The following is a 20,214-nucleotide window of genomic DNA, read 5'->3' as shown; positions in this document are numbered from 1 at the left end:
GTAAATGAATGTGATGCAGCCATACAAAGCTATTAAAACCTCGTGCAGTGAAATTCCAGATACAATACCTATATAACCTACATTAGGTTTGGTATTCTTCGATACCTAGGTACCTGCCCGCGTAGCCAACGTGCCTATCGTTCACGCTCCGTGGCGAACGAAACGCAACTGTCACAGTCGCACTAATACGGAAGAGTGACAGAGAGAGATGACTACACTACGCTACGGAGTGTTAACGATTGTAACGTTGACTACGCGGCCATACAGTATTGGTCGTATCGAACATCTTACAAAGCTCTACCTACATAAAAATACCTATACTTAATTTAATTTCACGAAATCAAACGGTAAGGAATTTTATAAATTTAAAACCCCGTGGCTACAGTACCACCAGGTAAATATTATTATAAATATTATAGGACATTATTACACAAATTGACTAAGTCCCACAGTAAGCTCAATAAGGCTTGTGTTGAGGGTACTTAGACAACGATATATATAATATATAAATATTTATAAATACTTAAATACATAGAAAACACCCATGACTCAGGAACAAATATCCATGCTCGTCACACGAATAAATGCCCTTACCAGGATTTGAACCCGGGACCATCAGCTTCGTAGGCAGGGTCACTACCCACTAGGCCAAACCGGTCGTCAAGGTAGTATTGGATAAACGCATTCCAGTCCCACTTTAATATACGGCTCCTCCAACACGCTACTGTCGGCGGTGAGAGAGTGGGACGCCAGCCCGCTGCACGAGCGCTGGAGGGGCTACCACAAGCCTATCGTGACGGGCTCAGGGTAACCCGGGACGCAGGTCCTTATTTGAATTTTATTGTTATTTAAATTTTAAATTTTAGGATGTTATTTAATTTGATTTAATTTTATTTTAATTTAATTTAATTCTTTTTGTAATGTGTAAATGTATAATGTATATGGAAATGATTTTCTGGAATAAATTTCATTCATTCATTCATTCATTCATTCATTCATTTAACTAGGTATTCAAGTTCTGATCCGGAGCTAGGTTCGATAATTGGACTCAAAGTCTGGAATTCAACTGGATCGTGGTAGGTAAACCGGCGTTAAAGTTACCTATGTCCTATGTGTAAAGCATACATTTCTACAGGCATTAGACATTTAAAATCTGCCCTTGTTTTGACATGACCCTAATAGCAACATCATACCTAATCGTAGGTAGGTGTGTAGGTGTTACCGTAAAGAATCGGGTCCCGTATAGTCGATACCGCTGTAGAAATACCTAGCAGGGGCGGCGGGTCCATACAACTCGATTCCCACCGGCTTGTCTAAAATTTATTGCTATATAAACCAAACTTATATATCATCATTAAAATTAAAAATATATCCATAATGAAAACACTACGTATTACATTACCTTGGAATTGATAACACGATTTACTAAAGCACTAATCATAGCAGGCGCGCGAAGTGAAGCTAAGCTTGACTATTCATTCATGCGCCACTACACAGATACGAAAACTCACGCACACGCTCATAAAGTTTGCTATAGAGAGTTCACGCGAATGAGCTTCAAAGCAACTCGGTCTTGTATCGGGTTATTCATTTGAATAAAACCTTAAACGTAATAGCATAAGGTTTATATTGGAAAAATGCACGCACATATTCATAAAGTCCGCGAGCACTGAGGGCCTACCGTGAACACCGTAGTACGCAAATTGCGGGCTACTTTCTCTTTTACTCCAATGGCGTAACTAGTGTGACAGAGAAAGATGCTCGCAATTTGCGAACTTGGGGGTACGCGGTAGGCCCTCTGTACACGGCCGCGACAACGTTAGTTATTATTAACATGCTGCTTCATTTGAATTTAAACCTTAAATACAAACAGGTGAGATTTATATTGGAGTGTAATGTTTCACAATTTTGAATCGGGTGGCGTTTGCCGCGCGAATGCTTAATATTGCCATACAAAAACATTGAATTGAATAAATGGGTAAAATTGTACAGTATTTACTATCATTGATACCAATTTTTGTAAAAACCTTTAAAAAAAAAGATGAATTTTAATAGAAAAATCCAAGAATCTTACGTAGTCTCAAGTTTAATAATTTGATAAAGAACGTTTCTTCAAAGAAAGTACTGTTTGTAGGTTTGTAGTAATAGGTTTTAGAATTTGTGTGTTTGTGAACACTCCCGTCCCGGTTGTTACCAAGGCTTGTTGTTATTATTAGAGTTTTAAATGTTTTTATGTGATTTTACTTACTTGTGTGCACAAATTTATATATAAAGTTACTAAACCAGTGATATTTTGTACGTTGTGTGTATAATAGTATGGCAAAGGTGGTTATACACTAACTGCAAAAGGTCGCGCCCAAGGACACACCTAGCGCACGCCTCACTTTTATCGTGAAAAAAAGTACATAATGTTAAGGTGTTTTCTTTTTGTTCCGAGTTGCCTAGTCAGAATTTTCACGCGCCGCTACTGATACCTAGTGAAATGGTCACACTCATCTCTATGTAACCAGTTTGTTAACTTATGTAACTAAAGAAAGCGACATAGCAGGGCCGGCTATTTATGTATTTGCACCTTTACTACTCCAATTACCCCATTGTCCCGTTTCTCCAATTACCCCATCGTCCAATTCAGTTCCGAATAATTATGGCAACCCTAATCATAGGAAGATAGAGCCCGATCGAGCTAACTCAGCAGTTATTATGATGGCACAGACAGTGCAAGTGTTCTTTTAGACGTGATAATTACATAGAATTTTGACGTTTAATAACAGTCTGCGCTATCAAAATCGCCGCCGAGTTAGCATGGTCTCACTCTAGGTATTTTGGTGCAAGCGAGATGCACTGAGGATAATGTCAATTCAATATCAGATTTGTAAAGTTCAAATGTCGCTCCAGTTATTTGCATATTTTTAAACAGCGCCCAGATTTTATTCAAGTTTTGTTAAGAAAAGGAAGCCATAAAAAATACTACCTACTTAATCATCCGGGATTGACGTAAAAAGGTTGGTGAATCCTGGCCTAAAGGTAGGTAGGTAGCGGGGAGAAAAGAAACCCCACTGCATTCAAGTGTCAGGGGTGCAAAACATTCATTTGCTATGAGTGAGTAGGCAACTATGTTAAGTACCTGCCTAGCTATTGAAATGGTGCATGATGCTCTAAAAGCTCTTAAAATACCAGTGTAAAACAGTTGGTGAGTCGGTTCATTAATTCTAATAATCAGATTTAAAATAATGTTTTTCTGCCTCACTGTGTTTCAATTCGATTAAAATGTTATTTACATTAAAACCTAGAAGGTAACTAGGTAAGTACCTATATTTAATTAATTACAGCGATTATTTACCTACACTCGAAAATATTGACTGTCTGGTCATGGTCAACTATTGGAAGAAATTTTAAATTTTTGAACGTAATTTAAAAGGCTTTACTCACAATGGATTAATTTGTATAGCAAAAATTTGTCATACATTTAATTTCCACAATTTAATTGCTTCAATCGTGTAACGAAATTAAATGTATGACTGTTTTCGTTATACATTGGAACCGGTTAAACTGTGGACTAATTAAAGGTACCTAAGTATGTGAAATTACTTTTAACGGCCACATGTATGTACCTAAAACATTGTCTCAATTCAAGTCCAGACAATGAAGTTTCTTAGTAGGCTCAACAGTTTCTTGAACCAACTAAACAAGTTTATTATTTAACAACAATGAATATTTAAGATGTACCGTAACTTGCTAGGTATACATAATCTACAATCTATAATACATACACATTATACATGCATATTTAAAAACGGCCGTTCTCCGTTCGTGACGCTAGGTTATGTTATGAAATAGACATTTTATAATAATTTTCAATAGAAACGGCTAAGTAATGACTTTTACCCACCGACAACAACTATAAACATTCCGATAAAGATACATCCGTTTAGCAAATATCAAGTTATATGAAAGTATTGAAGAATTTTAAAAGTAAGTGGCAAGCAACGCGGTTGCGTTGCGAAGCGAGCCGTGAGTCTGAGTCAGTGGCAACCGCTTACCTGCACATAACAGGAACAGAGTAAACGGTGAAAGCATTCTGCTGGTCCCCATGGCGCTGCGGCAACTTTCTAAACAATGATTAACACTTCTTAAACAAATCCTATGCACCCATCTTGCTTCAACACTTTTGTTTTTACTTAACTTCAACTTAACTGTTAGCACACAACACTAAGAACCCGTTAGCACTTTAATTCAACACTTTATTCCAAATTCGAGTCACTAAACCTTTTTTTTTCTCAACACTGCACTTTTGAGAATACGCTATCTCATTTTCAAATTCCGTATGTAAACAGTTTAGCGCGAAATTTTAGCAACGTAGCAACAGAGCGCACGTCACTCGCGAGCGGCGGCTGGCTCAAGGCTGACAAACCTGATGCGCCGCTATGCGCGCGAGCGAGACGGCGATAAAAGCCAAGCGAAACAAGAAATAAAGTTTACTGTGTAGTGGCAACAACGCGCCAACGCCATTACCTGAACGCGCCACTGGAAGTGGAAAATAGACTGGCGAGTCAAGCACTAGATGGCGCGGTCCGCCATCTTTGAATAAAACATGTGGCTTTTATCCACGCTGCACATCTTCAAGCGGCCCTATTGAACTATCTCTAAAGTTTACGTTTAATATAAGTCTGTATTTAACTTTTAGATTTATGTTAGCCGATAAATGGAATTCGTACAATTTTGTTTATATGTTGTAGTTAATGCGTTAGGCTTGTTCGTCTTCACTTTAATTTAACAGAATCTTTGTGTAACATTATCAATTACATATAGTTTGTTTATACCATGTGTGACTTTCGTTACACAGTGGAATGTATTGAAGGCATTGAAGCATAGTGATAATAACATAAAAGCTGAATACTTATTTTAAAGAATCAACCAGGTAACTTTATTTATTCAGAGAGCGAAATTATTACTTTGCGTAAAGTGCATACAAAAAGAGAAAACGTTTTTCCACTTCTAAATATTTTTCACAGCAGTGGTGGCCTAGTGGATATGACGTACGACTTTCAATCCGGAGGTCGTGGGTTCAAATCCTGGCTCGTACCAATGAGTTTTTCGGAACTTATGTACGAAATATCATTTGATATTCACCACTAGCTTTACGGTGAAGGAAAACATCGTGAGGAACCTGCGAGCTGCGTACATCCGCGAATAAATTCAAAGGTGTAAAGTCCCCAACCCGCATTGGGCTAGCGTGGGGACTATAGCCCAAGCCCTTTTGAATATTAGAGGAGGCCTGCCCAGCAGTGGGACGTTTAAAGGCTGAATTATTATTTTATAAATATGTATTTTCCATTCTGCACTTTTTAGTATGTTATTGGCACAATCTTAGGTCTATAGGTTTTCCTTTTTTTTCAAAAATGGTTAGCAAAAAAAATATTTTCCAAAAAAGCTAAACTTATAAACCAAAGTCATTTGTTAAGATTTAGTTAATGGAAACCGTTTTCTACCTAATTTTTCGTTATTTCGCTAGATTCAAAAAGTTATTCTTCCCTCTTAGGGCCAAAACACAATTACACGATACGACGTAGTATCGTGGGACGATGCGACGCCGTGTCACGTTGCGACGTCGTGTAACGTTGCGGTGTCGTGCCGTGGCACGATACGACGTCGTGTCACGTTGCGGCGTCGCGTCGTGGAACAATACGACGTCGTGTCATAGTATAATACGACGTTGTGTCTTTTACCGTGTCGTGGAAACCATTATGTACCTAAATGTTTAAAAATCACTTACTCAATGTAACCTACTTTATTTCATTTCATTTCATTTAATTTCATTTATTCAACATTAAAAGTCATGTGCATTACAGAAGATGTTAGTTGGATGTAGTCAGTACATGACACCCGGATAGGGCGCATAATGTTAGTACTTATGAGGTACCTAATTACCTACTTATATACTATAGTACTTATAAATTCGTGCATTTTTTTTTAATACTACGTCGGTGGCAAACAAGCATACGATGGTAAGCAGCCTCCGTAGCCTATGCATATTCGCTTATCAACGTTATTTATAATATTATACAAACGCATATCTACCTACTTCAATGTAGGTAAAGGGGATATGTTTTGATTGATTCATTTGACCTTACAAGGGTTTTTTTTTTCAATTTACTTCCGGAAAACCAATAGGTAACGTGATTATAAATAATTTAATATCAAGGTGGGGTGCCAACAATCCTATTACGGGGCCTGCACCTACCCTTCCGTCAATTTAAAAAAAAAGTAAATAGGTACAAATAGAAGATTGGCCAAGTTTTCTTTTTCCTAGCCATCAGAATATTTACCGCGAAACACGAACATCGAAATTTCGTTATTTGCCTCTATCGCTCAAATATTCAAGAGTGATAGAGAGGCAGGTAACGAAGTTTCGATTTTCGTGTTTCGCGATAGGATCTCTGAAATCTTTGTAGTATTAAAGTTGCTAAGTTTCACTTTGATCGGAAATTGAGAGGATGTTATTCAATAATTTGAAACGAAAATGTCGGCCCGATTCTAAAAATGAGATACGATAACGATAAGTTCTGACTCATGACTATTCCCTCAAAGTGTGTAGGTAGTTAAGGATTTTAATTCGTATAGATTTTAATCAATTCCATTATGTTACGAAAATTAACCATATATTACGTAAGTAGGTATACATTTGTAACTAATATCGTTACACCGAGGAATGAATTAAAATTCTTAATTAGTAATTCTTAAATACATAATTTTTCCGATTCAGGTTACGAGATGGCAGACCCTCCAACGCGCACGGCTCTTTACAGATTTGATGCTCTAAATACAGTACAACGGGGAGTGCTCCGAGGAATTGTTCGGATTAATCCCTGCCGCTTCTTTTCGCCATCGCCCTACGCGACAACATTTCCATCCTCACCACTTAGATGGTTGGCAGTCCTCAAATGTGCGTTTTTTCCAGGAACTTTCTGCCTCGCACAGCTAAACTGTGGAATGAACTGTCGCCTGCGGTATTTCCGGACCGATACGACCTTCAAACCTTCAAGAAAAGAGCGTACTCCCATCTTAAAGGCCGGCAACGCACTTACAACCTCTCTGGTGTTGCAGGTGTCCATGGGCGGCGGTAATCGCTTACCATCAGGTGATCCGTCTGCTCGTTTGCCTCCTCTACCATAAAAAAAAAAAAAACAATGTGCCTAAATTTAGTGCGTCCTGATAACTTCCTAGCTTATTACGGAAGCAGGCTACGCAAGTTCGCAATTCGCATCCACTTAAGTGCTTAGTCTGGCAAATTGCACGAGAATAGTCCACGCCACTCTGAAATCGAGTGACGGCCACATCACAGCGAAACGTATATATGGATGACAAAGGCGCTTAACACTAGATCCGATTCGCACGTCGCTCCATCGTGCGGGCGGGATGTCGCTATAATATGCACATAGCGTTGTCTCGCTCAAACATCGGAGCGACGCGCGAATCGAATCCAGTGTTCTTAGCGACAAAAGATATCTAATTCATTGACCAAGATAAGAAAAGGCACTTAACTGTGTCGAATAGATAGCGCCTGGTGGAGAACGGCAGGCAATCTCCTAAAAGTGTAGGTACAGTAAGCTGCAGAGATAACTGACTCCGTGCATAGAAACTTTTTGGGTCAGTTATCTCTGCAGCCAGAGGCGGTGCTAGGCGTGGGCGACGTGGACCACCGACTACGGCCTCGCAGTCCGCGGGGCCTCGCGCCTGAAATACATATAACTGGGTAGCAACGTAAAAAAATATTCGTTATTTCTTGCGCCTACAGAGGGCCTCGCTAAATGTACCTTGCCCACACCAAAATTTGGTCTTGCCTCGCCACTGTCTGCAGCTATAGGAAGCGTGCATGAACTGTAGGAGGCAGCACAGGAGCCGTCAGCGTGGCGCGAGGTGTAAATGTGATGTTTACTGTTCCGATGTAGCCCACAAGATGGCAGAACCTACTTACAAGAAAACACGTGACGTGTGAATGTACATGTTTATTGTTCCGATACAGGCCACAAGATGGCAGATCCTCCAACGCGCACGGTCCCTATACTACTTACTAAGCTCATAGCTTACTACTACGGTACCTACATAATTATCATAAACATTTTTATTGATGCAACTGTGTTACGAAAATTGTTAATCGTTTCGTTACACAAAGGAATTAATTAAATGTGGTCAAATAAAGGCCTTAACGTATGTGCAAACATTTTGAATCACTATAACAGGAAATAACGCTGAAATTTAATTCCTTGACCGTCTGTCTAAATTTGAGTCTCGAACTAAAATGAACTGAAATATGCCTAAATTTAGTGTGTCCTGGTAATTTACTAACTTATTACGGAGTCAGACCTCGCATCCACTTAAGTGCTTAGTCTGGCAAATTGCACGAGAAATGTTCACGTCCCTCTGAAATTGATGTGTGACGGCTTACGTAGCGTAAATCTATGATAATGGCGGACCAATATGGCGTTGGCGAGATACGGCAAACTGGGCTTATAGGTTTCAAAGTGATATGGCTAATTTAATCCTTTTCATTGCTCAGGCTCTGAAAGAGGGTTATTGCTCAGGCTCTGAAAGAGGGTTATTGTTAAAGTGTGCACGGATACGTTCCTGAACTAGATCATTTTGCGTACCGAGTATGATTTTTAATTTTTTTACGATAAGCAATTGAAGTTATGTTTTAAATTGATGAGTTAAACAATTTCCATTCTGATTTATGTTTTTTTTTTTTTTATACTACGTCGGTGGCAAACAACCATACGGCCTGCCTGATGGTAAGCAGTATCCGTAGCCTATGTACGCCTGCAACTCCAGAGGAGTTACATGCACGTTGCCGACCCTAACCCCCTCCCACCCTCGTTGAGCTCTGGCAACCTTACTCACCGGCAGGAACACAACACTATGAGTAGGGTCTAGTGTTATTTGGCTGCGATTTTCTGTAAGGTGGAGGTACTTCCCCAGTTGGGCTCTGCTCTAGATCTGGAATGACATCCGCTGTGCTGTGCCCTACCACACAGAGCGAGATGACATTCACAATGCCCATACCTCTCTTATGGACGTAGTTTAAGGACATACCCGGGTCCAAAGAATACACATGTATTTTACTGTATGAAAAGTGTATTTAACTTGGGTGAAAGGCATTATTTCAGCCTCGGACTATTGGCGCCGCTGCGCGCTGCGTTCGAGCGCCAATTACCTCGGCAGAAATTAATGCCTTTCATCCCATCATGGTTAACAATCTACTATTTCTATGCATTCTACGATTTATCGACCACATACACGTCAATAGAATTTCAAATTTAGCATTCCGATTTAAGGATCAAATTAGATTACACTTTCAGGAAATGTGACTTGTCTTCAAACGAATCATCAAAGCTGGATTAATTGGCATATATTTGGGTTTTTTGGGAAAGCTTTGTAGGTAGATTGGAGTGGACTGGAAAAGGTTAACGAGTTTATCTACTGCGAACGGTTTTATAATGTGTGTAAATAAAGCAATCAATGTACGAGTATGTAACGGTAGGTACATAATTAGGAATTAAAACACTCGTGTGATTCTTTTATGAAACTCGCTTTGTGCGTTTCATAAATCCATGCTCGGATTATAACGCCTTTCATTATGTAGGTACCTGTTACATAAACTACTAATACTTAATAGTAAGTAATTCATTATTCACGCTTTCATAAAACATTTTATGCCTATTGGTCTCATAGGCGCTTTTATAAGTCAATAAATGAATTTTCACACCTTGGAGTCCTGGGAATACTGGCAAATTATTAACGTCTAATTTATTTATGAGGGAATCTAGAGCAATGATCGCACTACTTATGGTAGCAAAGATGAAAGCTTTCGTGAAGCTATTTTATAGGTAACGTTTGATATCTGTCATATAGGCAAAAGAAAATGGGGAAGACAAAAGAAAAGATGGGCCGATGATATAATAACCACAGCAGGAAAATGTTGGATGCATATAGCAAAGGACAGAGGAAGGTGGAAAGGAATGGAGGAGGCTTTTACCCTCAGAGGGGCCACATAACAAAGATGGAAGAAATAGTTGTAAATTAAAAATACATTGCAAAACTTGTCAAGTGGAAAAAAAGCTTTAATAATAATAATATACGCTGTTATGTCGTCGCCAAAATCGAGTGCTTAAAGCGTGAACGCGACCATACCATACCACCCGTCAAGGCTTGCCTGCAGCTGCTAGCGCCAGCGGCGGCTTGCGAAACTAAAACTGACTGCAAGCAAGGCATATGGGATTTCAATACCGGTCCCATATTGGGAATCGTCCGATATTGGAGACGTAATAGATCTATGAGCGAAAGCTATATTCGATCAAATTTCGTGTTCCAAAAAATATCAGCTAAAACATGAACTACAAATTATAATATGATTAAATATAATGATATAAATTATGAACTATAAATTATGAACTACAAGTTACAGAATGTTTCATTATTTTCTTTCATTGAATGACAGAAAAACAATTGCCCTGATCATATCTTGAAAATCACCCATACAAAATGTAAAAAAAAAATTGACACACAAGAAAGGAATGGGGTTTAGCTGTATTCAATTTTAATTCATATATAAACGTATCAGAATTAAACTATGTACCAGTATGTAATATAAAAAACTTTTTAACAAAAAAATTTAACCGCCGAAAAAAAACTAAAAGGCAATAAAAAAAACCGGCACGAACACGAAACGAATCGACCAACAAAAAAAACAATAGCGCAATGAAAAGAAAAAAATAATAATTTTGTCTTCAATAACGCAAGTGAATATATACCTACCCTACAATTACAATTATAATCTATTTCTATACACTTTCTATATACCTAATACAATCGCTAGGCTTATATCAATTTAATTACATCTAGAAAGTATGAACTATATACATACTTCTGAAATCAATCACACAAATCTGCGTATTTATATATTTACAATCTGTTATTTTTAGAGTCGGTGCCAGCCTCAAACAAACTGGAGCACCATCCTTGACGCCCCTTGTATTGCCTTGTTTTGGGCGCTTGGTGGAGGTTGCATTTTTAGGGTTCCGTAGCCAAATGGCAAAAAACGGAACCCTTATAGATTCGTCATGTCCGTCTGTCTGTCCGATTATGTCACAGCCACTTTTTTGAAATGTGTTGCGTTCAACTCTTCACTAAGGTGTTCAAGTACAAAAAAAAAACCTCACGAATAATGAGTTTGTAAAAACTCAGCTTTAAAATCTGTGAGTGAACAATAAATTACCCCTATTTTCCCATCCTTAGGGTAGGATTTTTTTCCAAATTTTTATAGGACCAACTTTGAGGTATACCCTATCCAATAAAAAAATAATTATCAAAAAATCGGACTACTCTGTAAAAAGTTATGAGTGGTCATACGTTACAATCGGTGAGTGAAAAATCAATCATCCCCTGTTTTCCTACCCTTAAGGTTGGATTTTTTTTTCCAAATTTATATGCGACCAACTTCGGGGTATACCCTTTTCAATAAAAAAATAATTATCAAAATCGAACTACTCTGTAAAAAGTTATGCGTGGTCATACATAAAAAAAAAATATATACGCGTCGACTTGAGAACCTCTTCCGTTTTTTTCGTCGGTTAAAAATATAAAGCTAACATGGCGCCGTTTTCACGATCATCACAAATAAATTCACCGGCTTTATACTTTTTAATGTAGAAACAATTCTCCAATATGACATTAAAGTTATGCATAAAACATCCGTAGCGAAGGTACACTTACAGTTCCACAGGCAAGTCGCAAAAACCAATGAGAATTGATTGTAATAAGAAAATAACCGGCCAAGAGCATGTCGGGCCACGCTCAGTGTAGGGTTCCGTAGTGACTCTTACGTCACAATAAGCTAAACTGGAGCTTAACTTAAAGTATAGTAAATTGTTAACCAAGGGATGAAACGGTACCTTTCGCCCGAGTTAAACAAATAGGCAAATTTGCATAATCAGTACCTAATTAAAGTAAGTCTTTTTACTATGAAAGGAAAACTTTTTGCGATAACTCAAAAACAGCTAAACTGATCATGTCCGCTATAGTTTTCATTTAATGTCTTTCTAAAGCTCTACTTCCACGATTTTTTTCATATTTTTTGGACCTATGGTTCAAAAGTTAGAGGGGGGGGGACACATTTTTTTTTTCTTTCGGAGCGATTATCTCCGAATATATTCACTTTATCAAAAAATGTTTCTTGAAAACCCCTATTAGTTTTGAAAGACCTTTCCAACGATACCCCACACTCTAGGGTTGAAGCGAAAAAAAAATTTCACCCCCACTTTACGTGTAGGGGAGGTACCCTAAAAAAAATTAAATTTTTAGATTTTATTGTACGACTTTATCGGCTTTATTGATTTATATATCCATGCCAAATTTCAGCTTTCTAGCACTAACGACCACGGAGCAAAGCCTCGGACAGACAGACAGACAGACAGACAGACAGACAGACAGACAGACAGACAGACAGACGGACATGGCGAAACTATAAGGGTTCCGTTTTATGCCATTTGGCTACGGAACCCTAAAAACGTGCCCCTTAGTTTGACATTCAAAACAGATGGCGCTGTGCTGCGCCATATGTTTTGCATACACTGGATTGTAAAACGTCAAATTTTGACAGTCAGAGTTACCGCAAAATGTATGGAGCTGTAAAGCGCTATCTGGTTTACCTGTCGAAGCACGAAATAATGTGTGCTTTTTTAAATTTTAAAGTTATTAGCGTCCTTTTTTTTTTCTAGGGGGGAAAATGCATTCCGCATACCACCCGGGTGCGGGGGGTGACCCGAGTGGTTATGTGGGACTCCCGTCTAGGCTAATGAAGCCCACGGTATACCCACTAAAAACCCCCCATATGCCACCTCGCCGCCTTATTGGTGGGGTTACAGGAACGCTTGCGTACTCATCCACGACCACACCGGCGGCAGCCTCCCGCGAGCGGCTCCTTCGCGATTGCCCGAAGGCCCTTCACGCGAGGCGCGCCAGATGGTTCGACGCGCCTTCCTCCTCGGCCTCCGTCCTGCAGTGTAGCGGACTCCCCGAGCCCGCCACAGGAGGCTACGGGCGCCAGAAAACTCCCCAGCGCCCGGCGGCAGATGAGGTCCATGGTTCTGCCGCAAACCACAACTCGGCTGCAGAGGACAGGGAGAACGGCACCCCGTAACACCGACACTCCTCTTCCTCTGCAGCCCCACCAACGCCGCTACAGCGGAACGGCCCCGCCAAGGTCGCAGGGGATAGGGAGAGTGGCGCATCGTGATACCATCACGCCTCTTCCCCTGCGATCCCATCTCGGCCGTCGAGGATAGGGAGAACGGCTCACTGCAATACCGACACTCCTCCTACAACGCGTCACAAGCGGGCTTACCAAGCCCACTTGGAGCGTCCTCCTCGGGCTAGCCCGCACCTCAAACAGGCCGGCCCTGGTTTGCTCTTCGCTTCACCGTGGGAGACCAAGCCACAGCTACTAAGCCCCTCCACCACGACAAGGTGGGCAACCCTCGGGGGGAAGTTATTAGCGTCCTACCTTAAGTCACATGGTCGCCGTTCGGCCGTGTTCGGAAAGCCGACAACGTGACACGGATGCCAATTCGAAGTTACATTCCGATGTCAAAATGATGTAATGTTGTTATCATTCGCGCGCATTTCATTTCACTCCTACTTGGTCCATTATGTATACGGAACCCCGTTATTGTGCGTTACCCATAACGTACATGCAAATATGTATGTAATACCTACACTTTTGAGACCTTTTGCTGGAAGATATTTTTCTAATATTCTACGTGCATAAAAGTTATTTCATGTTTCTTAGGTAATTAGTGCTAAAAAATATTGTAAATATTTAATGTGATATATACTGGTAGACACGTTTAGCTGTGGGTGAACTTATTTTTATTGTTAACTAGTAACTCGCCCCAGCTTCGCATGCACCTAAACCTTCCTCAAGAATCACTCTATTGATAGCTGAAAACGTTCAGTAGTTTTTGAGTTAATCGCGAACATACATACAAATAGACAGACGAACTGAGGTCGACGATATCGGAATCACTATAATAGTTCAACATTTGAAAAGATCCCTTGATTTCTCTAGGATACCTTCATAGGGTTCTAACGTGATGCCAATAGGAATGTTTCCTGTATTTAAAATAAATTATTTCATACCAAGCTTTCAATAAAGCATCAGATAATTATTAGAAGAACGTATAGAGCAGTTTTTTTTGACACAATTTATATTTAATAAATCGAATAGAACTAAAAATGTAAGTGACTTGAACTGAACGTGACGTCACTTGTGCAGTTTTCATATAAATACTATGGTGGCTTTATCATGTCATCTTCATCGTTCCAGAGATTCGGGAAAACACATTAATCTAGTAGATCACCCCGATCAAAGATACATTTATTGAGTAAGTAAGATGTGGCAAATGTAATGTGGTAAACAAGATGGTGCTGTACAGCCCCATACATTTTGGATGTCAAAAAAGGGGCACATATTTTTCTTAGGCTTTACCTCTCTATTACAATCGATTCTCTTTGCCCCAATCTGAGAACTCACAATTCGTCAAAAACAATGCAAGAACTTCGCTTCGCTTCGCTTCGCTGGCTCGTTCGACAAACACAAAAATCCCTACAAATTGAGTACCTCCTTTTTGAAGTATGTAAAAAATGTAAAGTTACTTAATAAAAATGGATGAAACTCGTACACACCCAGCGCCACGGAACGTTGTGCACTCGAAGAGCAATTAAATCGGCTCTCAATGATCTGTGCCTTTGATCGCTGAATTCAACCAGTGCCAAAAAGCGCTGACTTTTCACTGTGCGCTCGTAAAGTGTTGGATATACGTACTTGTATTGATTTTGTGAAACTGAAACCTTTACACGCTATTAAGGTGCAGTAGGTTCAGAAAAATCGTATCGCTTTTTAGACCACAATACTGTTAGCCATCTTGAGGCCTTTCTCTTACAAGGAAAGGTACCCAACTGTCCGGTTCCGATTTGATTTATATTTATATATATAAAAAAATCGACATTCGAAGTTTTATAATATCTTATCGTTAAAGTTACACATAAAGACGGGTGTTTTTTTTAGGAAAACTTGAGTTTAAGCAGATATAACAAAACACGTGCACATTTTTTTTCCTGTTCTCCAAAGAGCATATAATCACTACGTTTTAAGAGACGGGACTTCCATACTAGCGAGTGGAATCCCTTTGTTTCGCAAATCATTACCAAAATGTACGACAAAGAACTGTCAAAGAACCATAGTACCAACATAAGCAATTTAAATAGTGTAGTACGCTACACGCTTGCGTTTCTTATCGATATCGATAAAATGGGGAGGGTTGAAATATAGACTCTTGTCTACAAGTTTTGTACTCGAAATCAAGTTAGGATCGAGTCCACATTTAAGTTGTATGTTATATAGTGGATAGTTCTATGAGTGGACTAATACGTGGTCGGGCTTAATGTGGACTCGATTTTTTTTTAGAACACCTTGTTGTTATTCACCACTAGGAAGGATCAAAGTAGCACTTTTTTCCCTACTAGGAGGGATCACTTTTTTCCTCTTTTTGCATACTTCTTAGGTTAAATTATTTAATTACCATTGATTATATTTATTTATTTATTTGTACCATAATAATTTCCTCACAGGTGATGTGAAAAGCAGTATGTAAATTTATCACGTGGTAGCAAAAATATTTCCACCTTATGGTGGTATTCCACCTATCCATTTCTTGGTCCAATGTCATTGCGTCTCACTCTGTCATTAATCAAAATGTGAGACGCAATACACATTGGACAAAGAAATTGCATAGGTGGAATACCACCCATAACACTTGAATCCCTCACTACGCTACGATTCTATTTTAGAATACCTCGTTACACTCAGATTGTAATTATAAAATCCTTCACTATTTTTTTTCTTAATTTTTTTTTATTAAAAGCACTATTTTTAAAATGATCTGCAGATACATGTTTCAATAAATGTAACTTTTCTATGGGAAGATGTATCAGGTCTTCGTTCCCAACAAATTTAACCCACTGCCTGCATCTGAAAACATACAGCCTTGGTTATGTACAGTTTATATTCCAAGTGTTTGCTAATGAGATGATCAACTGATTATTTAGCGCTAATATGCATCTATAAATCAAATCATATATGTTAAATAATGACCATTAATGCATAGATGATAGATAATTTTCCACTGAAAATCTTCGACGAATTAATTTTGTGTCATATTGCATGCAAGTTCTCAGGAAATTTCACATATTTTATTTTATTACTTATACTGATATACAAATAAACATACAATTATCGATAGTTTTAGTACATCCCTAGTTCACAACTAAAAATAATATAAAATATCAAATTTTCGATGTGTTGAAAGCCTGCTGCACCAAAATAAGGTCAAAAGTATCTAAAGCAATACGTACCGGTCTTTATCCAAGGGAAATTTCGTCATAAAATCCCTTTTTTCGTGATTTTCTCGAGTGGCTCGCTTGCCACATATTTCACACTTAGTAAACCGTTTTCTCGGTGGCATTGTAACAAACTCGTTCTTTACTCTGAACACGGTTCACTATTTTCGATATTTTCACTAAATAATAAAGAAATTGCACGAAATACCCGAACAAAACATTGAAGCCTTCATAACAAACAAAACAATTAGGCTGACAGTTGACTTGATGTAAACTTGACAGAATAAATAGCATTGACGTTTTATTTTTCTTCGTTGGCAAAGATTTGCGAAACAAGTTCCATACAAAACTTATTTTGTTCCTAGTTGCGTCAGCCTGCTGTTCTCAAACATATACTCAAACAAGCCATTAACTAGCAAGTTGCTCGAGCATCACTTTCTAGAGGAGTTTGAAGATTTAGTAACTTTTTAGTACTTTGGAGGACAATTTCTCCCAATAGGTTGAGTTTGGGCAGCTAAAAAAAATACGTGTCCGTTATTTTAGACTACTCTATAACATATATAAATATAAATCAAATCGGAACCGGACAGTTGGGTGCCTTTCCTTGTTAGAAACTTCATCGATTCGGAACCTGATTTCTCTCGATAGAAAAAATCACGAACATAGGTCTAAAACGCTCCTTATAAATAATAAATCCAATATTTGGGAGAATCAACTTTTTAGCGTCACTCGTTGCCATGGTTACGATTAGTTGTCCAGGGGACAAAAGTTCATTGAAATACTGATTTTATGGTACTTAAATGTATTAAACTTGCGTTTTTGTGGTCGTTATAACCAATGTCCATAATGGGCCCCCTACTAAGCATGTTAATAGAACGGCATACAACGTCTCTTCAAACAAACTGTGCCACTGTTGTCCCTTGGACAACGGGACAGGATAACAAAACAAAAAAAGTTGATTCACCCATTTGCACAAAAGCAACAAATATGAAAATTGCTTCTAAAAATACTCCATTTTATTTTTGATCAAATCTTCGATTACTTTTTTTTTATATGTAGGATTCCGGGCATGCACAGTCGTCTCGCTCACGCTTATGCTCAGTGAGAGTGAGAGAAAATTTTGAACCAAGGCCGTTGTCTGTTCTCAGTACAAAGATACTCAAGCCGTAGGCATTTAGGTGGTGGGCAAGCTGTGTAAGTGTGAGTTTTAGCATGTTTAAGAGATGTAGACTTGTCGATTTTAATCATATTATATAACGATAATATTTACACAGCGAAACGGAATAGCGATTAATTGAAGCTTCGATATCTTCACTAAAAATTAACATCATAGAAATGCTAATAGATAATGAATACTTTATGATATAATAGAATAACTCAATTATTGCGGAAAAATTATTTTAGCTGGATTTCCGCCACTGATTATTGTAATATCGAACTCACAAAATCATAGTTGACGACCGGTTTGGCCTAGTGGGTAGTGACCCTGCCTACGAAGCTGATGGTCCCGGGTTCAAATCCTGGTAAGGGCATTTATTCGTGTGATGAGCATGGATATTTGTTCCTGAGTCATGGGTGTTTTCTATGTATTTAAGTATTTATAAATATTTATATATTATATATATCGTTGTCTAAGTACCCTCAACACAAGCCTTATTGAGCTTACTGTGTGACTTAGTCAATTTGTGTAATAATGTCCTATAATATTAAAAAAAAAAAAATATATTGGTTGATAAGAATATATAAATTTGTGTTATAATGACTATCTGTTCATTTTAGGTAGGTAGTTGAAATCCTTTCATGTAAAATTAAAATTGTAAAAAATGCCGATAGTTTATCGATATGACTTTATTGATTTAGCCACAACTTTTGGTTACTCATTGTTAATCGTACATGTGGCTGTGTGTGTGAGGCTACGGTAACAGCTGGCTTAGACTCCATCTTTAGGGATGTTATATCTATGACCTGAACCTACGGGGCATTAAAATGCAACTCTGTAGTCTGTTCTGTACACGGAAATAGGCATGTAGATTTCCATTTTTACGGGTATTTTAACATAATAGATAATTTTAGAAAAACTGAAGGAGTAGTCAAATTGAATGGGGAAAGAATAGTATTTCAAGTTTCAACCCCCAAGTTCAACAGAATTAAAAAGAGTAATGGAACAGATGGATCTGATTTTTACACAATTTTGGACTCAAAATTAACACCAATAAAACTAAAACACTAATTGCTTCAAAATTTCGCCCGGTTAAGGAACAAATTGACATAGGGACACATATAGAACAAGTAAACCAATTTAGATATTTTGGCAGCTTAATTACGCAAGACTCCAGATGTACAAATGAAATAATATCAAGGATACCAACGTTATATTATAAGAATATGACTAAGATTTTTGACAAAAAAAAATTTTTTTAACTGGTACAAGCATTTATTTCTGATTCATCTGATAGTACTTTTCTTCCAACAGGTAACTATTGAGGTTTCTAATATCAGTTTTTTCTAAACTGAATACCTTGTTTGCGCGAGAGACACTTCCAAAGTGGTAAAATGTGTCCCCCCCCCCCCCCCGTAACTTCTAAAATAAGAGAATGATAAACCTAAAAAAAATATATGATGTACATTACCATGCAAACTTCCACAGAAAATTGGTTTGAAAGGGATCTAGTAAGTATTTTTTTTTAATACGTCATAAAATAAAAATATTTTTTTTTTCAATGAACTCATACGTGTTGGGTATCGATGGATAGGTCTTCAAAAATGATATTTAAGTTTTTAACATCATTTTTTTCTAAACTGAATAGTTTGCGCGCGAGACACTTCCAAAGTGGTAAAATGTGTGTGCCAGCCCCCCCCCCCCCCTGTAACTTCTATAATAACAGAATAATAAAACTAAAAAATTATATGATATATATTACCATGCAAACTTCCACCGAAAATTGGTTTGAACGAGATCTAGTAAGTAGTTTTTTTTTAATACGTCATAAATGGTACGGAACCCTTTATGGGCGAGTCCGACTCGCACTTGGCCGCTTTTCTTGTATGCAGTGATGCCATGCAGTGCCTCTCGCCTCAACCGAGCGTTTTTCGGTTCAGCGATGGTTTTTTTTTATACAACGTCGGTGGCAAACAAACTTACGGCCCGCCAGTTGGTAAGAAGTCTCAGAATAATAAGTAATAAATTATTTATTCATGACCAACTTGGATCATTATGTGTTAGTGACAATTTTTATCTTAATGCTAATGTTAATATATACATATGTATTTCATTATAGCAAACTATATACTATATTTGAGTTTCTTATAAATAAATAAATAAGCGGATTCTAGAAAATCAGCCTAGGTACTCACTTAAGGTTATATGCGCGTTGCCGACCCTAACACTCTGCACCCTGGTTGAGCTGAGTTTTCCTGCCGGTGAGTAAGATTTCCAGAGCTCAACACAGCAGGCAAACCCTACTGGGTCTAGTGTTATTTGCCTGCGGTTTTCTGTAAGGTGGAGGTACTTCCCCAGATGGTCGCTGATCTAGATCTGTAATGACATCTGCTATGCTGTGCCCCACACAAAGCGAGATGACATTCACAAATTTCACAATGACCATACCTCTCTTTTGGACGTAGTTTAAGGGCGTACCCGGGAACTCTGTGTGTCTATCTTTGTGTCTGTTACCTCTCCACTCTTAAACCACTGAACCAATTTAAATGTAATTTGATAGATAATCTCATAACAATTTAATTACAAACTCTTATTTTTAGATT

General features: G+C 38.3%; 1 protein-coding gene across 1 annotated transcript in view; it reads right to left on the bottom strand.

Moving 5' to 3' along the window:
* LOC133515563 (hemicentin-2-like) overlaps positions 1 to 4,413 on the bottom strand; it is a 241,645-nt gene extending 237,232 nt beyond the window's left edge. Inside the window, exon 1 of the mRNA XM_061848124.1 lies at positions 4,041 to 4,413. Within this exon, the coding sequence (XP_061704108.1) occupies positions 4,041 to 4,092 (52 nt within the window). The 5' untranslated portion in view covers positions 4,093 to 4,413. The remainder of the gene's footprint in view (positions 1 to 4,040) is intronic.
* Between the last annotated feature and the right edge of the window lie 15,801 nt (positions 4,414 to 20,214).

This window comes from Cydia pomonella, chromosome 2 (assembly GCF_033807575.1).
Source record: "Cydia pomonella isolate Wapato2018A chromosome 2, ilCydPomo1, whole genome shotgun sequence".
Lineage (NCBI taxonomy): Eukaryota > Metazoa > Arthropoda > Insecta > Lepidoptera > Tortricidae > Cydia > Cydia pomonella.
This window is presented reverse-complemented; position numbering and strand designations above follow the sequence as displayed.